General features: G+C 35.2%; 1 protein-coding gene across 1 annotated transcript in view; it reads left to right on the forward strand.

Annotated features, from left to right (window-relative positions):
- LOC128065957 (cadherin-10) overlaps positions 1-12,804 on the forward strand; it is a 112,775-nt gene that overhangs the window by 74,450 nt on the left and 25,521 nt on the right. Inside the window, exons 5-6 of the mRNA XM_052659002.1 lie at positions 9,544-9,731; positions 11,047-11,300. Coding sequence (XP_052514962.1) covers positions 9,544-9,731; positions 11,047-11,300 — 442 coding nt within the window. The remainder of the gene's footprint in view (positions 1-9,543; positions 9,732-11,046; positions 11,301-12,804) is intronic.

Here is a 12,804-nt window from a genome sequence, read left to right on the forward strand (position 1 = left end):
TTAGATGCCTGGGTCCTGAAGATCCCCTGGAGGAGGGCATGCAATCCACTCCAGTGTTTTTGCCTGGAGAATCCTATGGACAGAGAAGCCTGGCTAAAGTCCATAGACAAACAGGGTTGAACATGACTGAAGTGTCTTAGCATGCACACAGCAGGTACTCACACAACTGAGGAAATATACAATTTCCAAGTATGTTGAAATATATAATTTTCTAGAAAAACATAGTGTGTAGAAATTATACAAAAATCCACCTGGAACTCTCCAGTGAATCCTGTAGAAAGTTACCTTAGACTAAATGATTTAGCATTTTGTTAAATGGGATTCAAAGTCCCTCTGTATTATTGTGTCCTCTAGAACACACTTGAAAATACCCCTAGGTATAGATAAAGATCTATAGAAATAAAGCTAGCTGTACAAATTTGTTCAGGCTCAAATGCTGTTAACAGTTTTTAGTAAGACTATAATTTCAAGGGAGACACATTGCAGAGAGGCTGAGTACCTAGTACAATGCAATACGTTTATGAATGACTCATTTAAGGTTATCTTAACCTTCCCGATTCTATATACTTTTTATGTTCCTACAAATTGCAGTTGTATGTATCTATTGATGCCAATTAACTTGGAGACAATTTCAAAGAAATGAATCAAGATGGATTCCCTAGTCTCTGGGGATCAGTGACAGTGTCTCTGAAAGCTTTGTCCCATTGCTTTCTTCAATGGCATGAACAGGAAACTAAGACACCATGCAGCATCTTGTTTTGCTCTAATTTAACTTAAATGCCTTAAGCTAAGTTGGTGATCATGTCTCCGGTGTTCACAGATTTAGGTTTCTGCCTTTCCTCTGGTGAGTGTCTTCAGTTCCAAAGCCTCAGTCCCTTGTCAGTCTCTGGTGTGACTTTGAGCTCTCCTCTGCTTTTCCTAAATGCCCATTTAGCATTGCATAATTTCCTTAACTACTCTGCAGTTTCCTCTCAGGAGCTTTATCTTGTTTTTAATTTCTTCCTGTTAAGCTCATTAGAAAACATCTTTTAAACATTATGCAACAGAATGGTTTATAAACGTGCATAATTGTGTCATTTTTCTTAGAGAAAGTATTGTTTGAGATTATTATGCGGCATAGAGATGTTACAATAAGATTATATGCAAAACAAATAAAAAAATTAAACTAATGTTAAATTATTTTGTTGATTCACGTGTGTAGTGCTTTATTCTCACCACTCTGGAAAAGTAGAGAGGTTCTTAATGTAAATCTGAATAGAAATAAGGGCAGGAAACAAAGGAAAGAGTCAAATTATATCTCTTTGAAACTTATTGTGGTTTTTTTTTTTTTAAATCAACAAACGGCAGCTATTTGTTGCCACGATTCAAAACCTGTGTTTGCCCTCTTTGCTCTCCCATTCATTTTCTGGCATCTAATTTGTTGTTCCTGAGGAAGTCACCCTGTCACAGCTCTAACTGTGCCCAGCTTCTGCCTTTCCTCCCAAGTCTCTTATATTGAGCTCTCAGTTATTTCTAATTCTAGTACACAAATCTGCAGTGTTTTTCATACTCAGTCCAGAGGTCCTACTGATTAAATTTTAGTAGAACAATTGACCTGGAATATTTAGTCATGAATCAAAAAAAAAAAAAAAGAAGTATATCAAAATTGTTTAAAATCATTAATAAATGAAAATTTAGATGTTGTGTGAGGGTGTTGATAATAGCCTCAACATACACTTATTTAAGTAGCCTTATCTTTTGGCCAGTCCTTAAGAAGTATTCTTTGCAATATCACCATTTAGGTTTTTATTTCTAAATGCAAATTTGCCAGGCAATTTGCAAATGGCAATTGCCTTTCTCCTCTTTGCATTCGTGTCTTTGTGCTTAAGTCGATAACCAAACTAAGAACATACTCACCGGGAAGAAATATTTATCTGCCCTAAACATTAAAAGAGAAGCAAATGATTTAATCTGACACCTGGGAATGAATTGGAAATAACTATAAATTGGAATTGATAGGAAAGCATACCACATAATTAAAGCTTCGTCAACTGTAAGGTAAAAAATAAGAAGCATGCAAATAGATGCCTTTAAGGAAACATGAAATGTAAGATGGATGGCAGGTGCTACTTTGCCTTTGACAGTGAGTGCAGTACAGTCTGTCTCCTTTCTGGATCCTCTCCTGCTGCTCCCCTTACATGGTAGACACCTTTGCAAGCTCTTCATTAAAGCAATTTCAGTTTGCTTGACAAACTAGCATACCTGTGTTCAACAGACAAGTTTTGGAAATAAATTTAAGAGTATGAATGAATAGCTCTCTCATACCTTTAAAATATAGAAATGCACTTTTTAAACTTTGAAGTAGACCCAATAAATCTCATCCTTGAATAAGTTTCTTAGCATAAACACAATTCTAGAGAAAGCGTTATCTAACTATTCATCGTGAGCACTGAATAAAGATTTATTGAATAAATGAATTACTCAAGTGGCCATATAATCAAAACAATTATGAATGTATATGTTCTATATGTGGATACAATATATATGTTTTTTATAGTATGACTATCTGAATTATTTAACAGAGGAACTAAATCTATGGTATTTTAATGAATGAGCTCAATCTCAGTCATTGCTTTTCTGGAAAGAATAGAACTCCTTGAAACCAATTTGACTAGTGTTTCAAAAAAATAAATATAATTTTGTGCATGTATAGAGGAGCCTGGCAGGCTACAGTCCATAGGGTTGCAAAGAGTCCCTGATGCTGGGAGAGACTGAGGAGAAGAAGGCAACAGAGGACGAGATAGTTGGATGACATCATCGACTCAATGGACATGAGTTTGAGCAAACTTCAGGGGATAGGAAATTACAGGGAAGCCTGACGTGCTGCAGTCTATGGGGTCACAAAGAGTAGGACTCTACTAAGTGACTGAACAACAACATAATATGAATCAATGGAGAATGATCACTTCCTACTAAACCTCAGAAAGTACTGAAAATTAACATGGATAATACTTACTCTCATGAAAATGAAATAACCTTCTGATGGAAACAGTCTCTGCACCTGCTGCTGCTGCTGCTACTAAGTCGCTTCAGTCGTGTCCAACTCTGTGCAACCCCATAGACGGCAGTCCACTAGGCTCCTCTGTCCCTGGGATTCTCCAGGCAAGAATACTGGAGTGGGGTGCCATTTCCTTCTCCAAGGCATGAAAGTGAAAAATGAAAGTGAAGTCGTTCAGTAGTGCCTGACTCTTAGCGACCCCATGGAGTGGAGCCTACCAGGCTCCTCTGGTCCATGGGATTTTCTAGACAAGAGTACTGGAGTGGGTGCCATTGCTTTCTCTGCACCTACCAAAGAATAAAACAAAGAAATAAAAGGTTTTGGATCCTTGACCAGAACTATACCAATGATAATTTCAAAGCAGACAGATTTTCAGAATCTAAGCCTGTGCCTAAAACTACAACAATCTCAAAAAAAGTCCAAACTAAAAATAAAAAGTGGGAGAACAAATTTGCAGAAACAATACTCCCAGTGAAATCTATGATACAGCAAAATGAATGAAACAAACAAAAAACATTTTTTTCTTTTTATCTGTCTCCCTGCTAAAAGATCCATGATGCAGAAACTTTCTACCATAACCTGATAATCTCCAATTTCATCAGGATACTTTTCTATTTAATTAAAAAAAAAAACTCACTTCAGGGAATTTTCTAGCAGTCCACTGGTTAGGATTACATTTTCACTGCCAAGGTCGTGGTTCAGTCCCTGGGCAGGGAACTAAAATCCCACAGTCCACAAGGCGTTGCAAATGATAATAATAATAATAATTTGCTCCAAAGTATTAAATTCATAGATAAAATTTTAAAATAGAAAATAAGCCACCCATTCCGTTCTTTCTCCCCATAGCTCTAATCATCACAGAAAGCAATGATAAATTGTTACTCTTTTTAGTTCACCTAGGTTAACTGTAATTAAGTAATATTTTCTTGTTATTTAAAAAATTTTTGAAGATTGCCTTTTGATTTCTTTTCATGATTCTTGAAAATGGAGCTCAGTGGCATCTCAATCTATTCTCCCCTTGATATAATTATAACACATTTCAAAATTTCTCTATTGGTTATATCACCAAGTTTAACCGTTATGGAATTTCTTTTATATCCACCATTCTCAGCCTTCCTCTCTTTCTATCCCAATAGCATTTTCACTGAAGCAGTAAATATATCTAATACATTTTAACCATATCTTTAAAAAATTCTTTATAATTTTTAAAATGCACTTTTCAAAGTATTATGCATGTAAACATAATTATTAAATTTAATACAAAGTATTAAACATGTAAAACATGTTTTACATTCAAAATGTTAAAGTTGAATATTTAGTTCAAAACTGTAAACTAAAGCATACACCAGCTCTTAAAAGTCTTAAGAGAAACTAAGCCAGATATTTTATTTTCCATGGAATGATTTCCACTATTGACAAAGATCCTTTTTAGTAAAGTTGTATTTTCAGAGATGTTACAGATTTGCACTTTAGAGGTGCTGTTCAAAATTTATTAGCGAAAAAACATGATAGCACTTAGCTTAATTCTAGCAACATTCAGAATTATAAACCTAGGTTCATCAGTATCCCCCCCTTCAGCATGGACTGGCTAATCTCTGGAGTTCAGGAAAGTCTGCCATCCCAGACATTTCTTTTTCATTTTCTTAATTCGGATACATAGCTCTCTAGATCTTCTGTATTCCTGTTTCTTGATTTAACTTCTTATTTTCCTGGAATATATTCTTCATTAGGTTATTTTAAAAGGGCTAAAGTGAAAGAAATTTGCTGAGTCTAAAACTATCTTTATTGGGCTATCATACTTGATTAATATTGTGGCTATAGTGAATACTCAAGGTTCAAAATAACTTTATCATCAAATTTTGATGACATTGCTCAGTATCTTTCTAGGATCAGGGGTTACCTTGAAAGGTCCACTGACATTTTGATCCATGTCTTTTATTTTTCCTAACCTCAAATTATATGTTAATTTTTAATCATGTGGACTTCCTTCCACTGTCCTCTAGCTCACCAGATCTGTCCTTTGTGATTTTAATTTTCCCTTTAACCCATCCATTATTTTTTAACTGCTTCAACCCTGACTACTACTAGATGTTGTATTTAGCTTCATATCAGTATAGGGAGCCACTTTTCATTCTCTAGTAAAAATTTTATAACTTTCATTCCTTAAAACATAATGAGTATATTTTAAAAATATGCTCCACCTGATGACTATAGGTTACTTGTTTTGTTGATGTGATCCAGCTAAAGTGTTTTACTTGTCTTGATTTTACTTTTGAATTTTATGTTATTCCTGCTCTTCACTGGTTTTTTGTTTTTTTTTTCTTTTCCTACTGACTCTACTTGTGATTCTTTTTGTGTTATTATGTATGTGGGATCAAACCCACATCTTCTGTACTGCAGGTGGATTCTAAACCACTGAGCCACCAGGGAAGCCCTGAATTTTAAATGGAAGATATTTATTTCCATCAAGTGCCAGTAAAGACTAATAACACTTTTAAACAAAGCTGTATTTGACAGTTATTTATGGTGTATATGGGTTTGCTTGTTTGTTTTATGTTTTCATATAGCATGCAGTAGCTATAAGAGAACATAAGTAATCACTACTTTAAAGCATTACAAGGACTTTAAAAATAGTTTTCATTCACATGCAAGACTCTCAAATTGTGTGTGTGTGTGTGTTTGAGGGAGATTATTCACACACACACACACACACGTAGTATTTATGGTTTTCCAAACAGAATAGTGTTGAGGTCTTATTTACGTTTTGCAAAAATAATGTCCCACTGTGCATAATTTTCTAAAATTTGCCTTTTTCCACTTAATATGATGCAACTAAGATTTATCCATATTTTTGATGTAACTATAGCTCATATTTTTCAATTTTATATTATGTTAGGATGTGTGATAATATAACAGTTTATTTACCTATTTTCAGGCTGTTTGACATTTGGTTTCTCTTTCTATTTTTTTTTTAACTTTATAAGCAATAATTCCATATGGCATTTCTGCAGCTATTTTTCTCAGAACATTGGTGGATTTTATTTATGATAATATTTAACTTCATATCATAGTATCCTATTATGGGTTGAAATATGTTCCATAAAAATACAGTTTTAAGTCTTTATGTGAAAATAGGGTCTTTATAGAGGTGATCAAGTTAAAAGGAGGTATTCAAGTTTGGGGCCCTTTTCTAATATGAATGGTATCCTTAAAAAGGGGACAATTAGAATACACAGAGGGCCATGCACAGAGGGAAGACAATGTGAAATTACAGGGAAAAGATGGCCACGTGGTTGGAATGATGCATCGACAAATCCAGGAACGCCATTGACTGCTGGCAAGCACTAGAAGCTGGAAAAAGCAAAGAGGGATCTTCTCTAGAGCTGTGGAGAAAAGAATGGCCCTGCCAGATACTTAGGTTTCATAATTCTAGCTTTCAAAACTGTAAGACAATAAATTTTTATTGTTCGAAGCCACCTAGATTTCTTTAAGTTTTTTATTTTATATTGAAATCAGCCGATTAACAATGTTGTGCTAGCTTCAGGTGGATATCAAAGGGACTCAGCCATACACATATGTGTATCCAAAGGAAGAGACAGAGGTTTCCAGGCAAAGAATTGTGTAGAAAATCTTTCATAAGGAAGAAAACTGCATTAAATCAAAGAGGAAGAATGTATTTGAGAAACGTAAAGAAGACCAGTGTATGGAGACTATTAATTAAGGGTGAAAATGACAGGAAATAAGAATCTGTGGAGGGCCAACCTATCTATGTTTTAAGTACAAATTGAGTTGTCAAATAATTTCAAAGCTCTGAATAATTGTTGATTAAATTATTGTTTTCAAAAAGGTGATATGGCTGCAGTGTGCACTCAGAGTATAAAAGATTTAATTGGATTTGGCTAATTATAGGACCTGGCAGATGAGTTAGGTAGTTTCTCAGATATCCAATAAAAGAAAAAGTACATAGTGGCTATTACATTCAAAGAAATACAATGGGAATATGGCGGTGAAAAATTGCGAAATCGTCCTGTCTTGTGTAACATCTTCATGATACATACAAATAAACAAGTAAATCATATAATACCTAGCAGTGGTAAATGATAGGAAGAGTGATGCCTTCTCAAAAAGGTTCTTTTCAGTAAAATATTAAGCTTCCCAGGGGTCACAGATGAGTGAATAGTCACCTGAAGAAGAAAGAGGATGAACCATCTGATTATCCAGGAATAGGCGTTTCTAAGAGAAGAAATAGCAAAGGCAAAGTGAGCCAACAAGACAGTAACTAAGGAATGAACTGAGAGTTGCTGTCAACGTTGTGTCTCTCCAGAAATTAATGGAGAAAAAAAAATGTAGAAAAAGAATTGAAAAGTACACATTAAGTGACCAACTAGGGTGTGGTAGAAACGGAGACCTAATGGTGTCTCCTAGGAAAGGACTTTTCAAACTGAGATATTATTGGCCTCTCTATTAGTTTGTTAGGGCTGCCCTTCAAGGCACCACAGAATGTATGACATTTCTCTTCTCACGGTTCTTGAAGCTGGGAGTCCAAGATCAAGATGATTTCTCCTGAGGTTTCTCACTGACTTGTAGATGGCCATCTTCTTCCAGGCTTCCCATGGGCTTTCCTCTTGTGCTTGGTTGTGTCTAAACACTTGTCATGTTAGATTAGGGCTCCCCTAACATCCTCATTTAACCTTAATTACCTCTGTAAAGATGTTATATTCTAGTACAGTCATATTCTGAGATCCTGAGTAGGGTTTAGGAGTTCAACTTATGAATTTTAAGGGGCCTACCCCCCTAAACACTCAACACATAAGAGAGCCATTTTCTCAGATTTGGTAAATTGTGTTGTAACTATTTGAGGACAACGGGGGAAGAAGTTTATGTGAGGGAAATAGTATGTGAGAATATAGAGATGTAGGAAATTAATTTTTGACAAGAAAGACTTTGAAAAGTCCAGTTTGGTATAAATATTTCCTGGAAGTGACAGAAGGAAAGACACATTCAGTTCAATTCATTTCAGTTCAGTCGCTCAGTCGTGTCCGACTTTTTGTGACCCCATGAATCGCAGCACACCAGGCCTCCCTGTCTATCACCAACTCCCGGAGTTCACTCAGACTCACATCCATCAAGTCAGTGATGCCATCCAGCCATCTCATCCTCTGTTGTCCCCTTCTCCTCCTGCCCCCAATCCCTCCCAGCATCAGAGTCTTTTCCAATGAGTCAACTTTTTGCATGAGGTGGCCAAAGTACTGGAGTTTCAGCTTCAGCATCATTCCCTCCAAAGAACACCCAGGGCTGATCTCTTTTAGAATGGACTGGTTGGATCTCCTTGCAGTCCAAGGGACTCTCAAGAGTCTTCTCCAACACCATAGTTCAAAAGCATCAATTCTTTGGTGCTCAGCTTTCTTCACAGTCCAACTCTCACATCCATACATGACCACTGGAAAAACCATAGCCTTGACTAGACGGTCCTTTGTTGGCAAAGTAAGTCTGCTTTTGACTATGCTATCTAGGTTGGTCAAAACTTTTCTTCCAAGGAGTAAGTGTCTTTTAATTTCATGGCTGCAATCAACGTCTGCAGTGATTTTGGAGCTCAAAAAAGTAAAGTCTGACACTGTTTGCACTGTTTCCCCATCTATTTTACATTAGGAAAGATATAGTCAGGCCAGAGTATGACTAGCTAAGAGGTCTGGACTTTATTATGTATATTAAGGAGAATTACTTAAGGTTTATGAGCGAGAATCTGCTCTAATCAGAAGTGTGCTTTGGCTCAATTAATCTGTCAGTAGCATGTAGTTTATGATCAGGTGCTAAAACATAAATCTCATTTAGCAGGAGAGCTGGTTCATGCTGGAAGCACAACTAGAGTCAGGGGCTTAGACAAATTCTTGTTTTGCTCTGAATGGAAGAGAGTTTGTCAGAATTTAGTGTTTTCACACTGACACTGTGAAGGACATCTTTGTATTCCTCACAGACTATCCTTTGTGTCTCCTGTCACAAACAGAAGTGGGGTTCCTCCCCACTATGGCTGATTGCATGGAATTTTGTAATGTTCTGCTCTGCAGCTGCAATAAACTGAGTAGTAAATAACTGAAAACAAGAAAGGAAAAACAATTTAAAAATATGTTCATTCACTGCAATATAGAAATATTTGTGGTATATTCTGTGATGTGCTGTGATTGTATAAACACATACAGGTACATATTTGTACTCAAAGCTAATCTCTAGTTACTTATGCAAATGCCAAAGAAGACAACATGCTCTTTTTAAAACCAGAATTCTTGGTATAGGTTGTTTCAATAGTAAGCACAGATCAAGCACCCTATATTTCTACTTTTTCTGTCCCAAAACTATATATTATACATATTGTGTGTATCCAACTTATTAGTAAACATCTAATGTAAGGTTTAAGATTTATAATATTTTCTCATACAACATTTTTCTTTTAATTACCCTATTGAGGAAATCTCTCTTTCTCTCTCTCTCCTTTTCTGTAATCTGTACAGACACCATCCATCTTCGAGTTCTTGAATCCTCCCCAGTTGGCACAGCCATTGGAAGTGTAAAAGCAACTGATGCTGACACTGGGAAAAATGCTGAAGTAGAATACCGAATTATTGATGGTGATGGGACTGATATGTTTGACATTACAACTGAGAAGGACACACAGGAGGGCATCATTACTGTGAAAAAGGTGCAGAACAGCCGTGGAAATAATCATCTGTTTAGAAAGTAGATATTTTGCTATGTGTTATCCACTCAAGCATTGTCCATTAAGAAATATCCCTATCATGTCCCACTGTAAATGTATAAGTATGAGGGACATAAAGCCAAAGATCACCTTGGATGCTCTGACCCAGTGCTTTTGTTAATTAAAACATGAAACCTGAGAATTTACAAAATTTAGAAGGCAAGGTAATATATGTGTGATTGTATTTCTGAGTCACATTAATTAAAGCCCCTTATTAACATTGTTTCCTTAAAAATAGTTAACAGCTAATAATAGCAATATATCATCACAGTTGGAGGCATAAAAAGTAACATGCCATCTATCCAGATGTATGAAGCAATAATTAGAGTTGCTAATGAAAAGAGACAGCATGGATTGGAAGATAATTTCATTGTTCACATTTTCCCTTCTGCTACATAAATTAAGCTTTTCTGCTCACATATGCTCAGTGATACAATTTAAAGGTAACTAGTTTTTTATTGTAGCATCAGTACCATCATTATAAGAAAAAGTAAGGCCCAGTAGAATTTAAGTCCTAATAAAACATCCTGCATACTATTTGCATAAAGTAACCACTAGTTAATCACAAAACTGTCCTCAGGTTCTATTACAAAGTTCAAAGTACGCAAAGACAATGACCAGCAAAGGAGGGGCCAACTCAATATTTAAGTTTCTTTTTGTTTCATAATGTAACCTAATTACCAATTACTATCAGAATTTTTCTCTTTACCTAAGGTTGTTCTTATTTTCAGTGTGTCCCATAACTGCTGAAAGGTTTTGTATTACTCTTCAAACTTTCATCAAATTTATGTAGTACCATGGGCCTGTTAAACGGAGTGGAAATATCACAGCAAATATTTTAAAAGATTACTGAATTTTTTGCTTTGAAAAATTTAGCTGTAGCCAGCAACTCAGCACACGCATATATACGCACAAACACACACACAATCCACCAACCCATGTTTTATAATGGGTTGCCATCATATAAGATAGATATTAATATCCATTTCAATTTTTCTAAGATTTAGAGTCTCATTTTCCTATGTTCTGATGTACTACATTTCAAGTACATGAGAATAAAACTGAATTCCACCTGATATGTAAAAGTAGTTTTATTTTATATTTTATATTTTTATTACTTTAATTATTTACAGTTAATGAACAACTTGATAGAACTCAATTAGGCTTTAAAAGCCACTCTGTAACTTGGAAAGGACATATGATTCAATTTCCTTCTATCTAATTTGATGATTTATTTACTTATTTATTCTTAATGCAGCCACTTGACTATGAGAGCCGAAGGCTTTACACTCTGAAGGTTGAAGCAGAAAATACCCATGTGGATCCACGTTTTTATTACCTAGGACCTTTTAAAGATACAACAATTGTGAAAATCTCGATTGAAGATGTGGATGAACCCCCTGTTTTCAGCCGATCCTCCTATCTGTTTGAGGTTCATGAAGATATTGAAGTGGGTACAATCATTGGTACTGTAATGGCAAGAGACCCAGATTCTACTTCTAGCCCCGTTAGGTAAGTATGCTTATGCTTACAATGAAAAGAAAGGGAACTGAAGTAAATGGAGATATGATGAAATTTTATTTAAAGCACTAAATGCATTGAAAGACCTGTGCATACATTTGCTGAGCACACTTATTTAAAATAAATTGTTTATGTTCTGGGGCAGGGTAGGCATAAGGTTTACAGTTTGCTTCAGTTTTAATCATGCCTGTTACTGAAAACTGGCTTGCATCTTCCTATCTCTTTAAAGTATTTATTGTTCTGACTGACGCCTGATACAGGTAAAGGAGATGTTTTTCAGCTGTGCATTTGCAGTGTAACTAAATCAATTTATTTGTATTTTCGGGTTCTTAAATAAAATGTGAGGTTGAGAGAAGCTTTAGTAATTAAAATGAATATAATCATAATAATGTCATAAGGCACAATGATTTTAGAAACTCTTCTTTATTCCTACCAGCAAAGGGGAGAGTTTTTGGTTGTTCTTTTGGTTATATCAGACAACTTAGAACATTCTAGAAAGATCAGAATCATTTCAAATTTTTCTTTGGCTTTGTTTTCTTATGGCACCTAAAAACATATAAGATGTGATAAACAAATACAAATGAGAAAGACAAAGTTTTTGTTGACATTTGTTCTCTCATTTTTAAAAATGTATCAAGTACCTATATATACAGTATTCAGCATCAAAATGACTACTCACTTTAAGCTGTTAGTCCATCACTTGTTTTGGATTTCATTTGCTTCCTTAATCCTGAGCAGACTGGTTTTGCTTATCCTTTTTATAATGTGGGCCAGTCAAGAAGAAGTTCAAATGGTTGTACAGTTTCCAAGTACACACCTCCCTGACTCCTAACTATGCAGCAACAGAATTATGGGAATATCTAATTTTATGTACCATGTGACTCTAGCTCAAAGTTTAAATTCTCTAAGTCCTGTCATATCTTAAGTGCAGTCATTCATATATATATATACACATATATATATATATATTTAATTTATGTGATTTTACCTAAACATTTTCTTATAGTCACATACAGCATGACAGGTTACATATTGGCAGCCAAAACTTGCATATGGTACTCAAGTATAGCTCCCACCTGCCAGCATGACTTTCTCATAAATGTCTTTTCTCCCATCCATTTGTCTTCACTATTGCTGCATTCCTTGGATTTTTTTTTTCCAAGATTTTTTTTGTCATTTATTTGGTAAACATTTATTGAATATACACTTTTATTTTTTCCCTATTAAATACCTAACAAGCATTCCCTTGACATAGCTCCTAACTGACTTTAACAGCCTTTGTTCTGTGTTTCTAGTTTTCAAAGAGCCTTTTTAAAATAAAAAATAGTATTTTTTAAAAGTTCAGTTTACATCTAATGACATTATAAAGTGATGATATAAAGATCTATTTCCACTTAACGAAATAGATTCTGACTGTATGGGCTGTAGCCTGCCAGATTCCTCTGTCCAAGGGATTCTCCAAGCAAGAATTCTGGAGTGGGTTGCTATTTCCTTC

The sequence above is a fragment of the Budorcas taxicolor genome, chromosome 20 (assembly GCF_023091745.1).
Source record: "Budorcas taxicolor isolate Tak-1 chromosome 20, Takin1.1, whole genome shotgun sequence".
NCBI classification, from domain to species: domain Eukaryota; kingdom Metazoa; phylum Chordata; class Mammalia; order Artiodactyla; family Bovidae; genus Budorcas; species Budorcas taxicolor.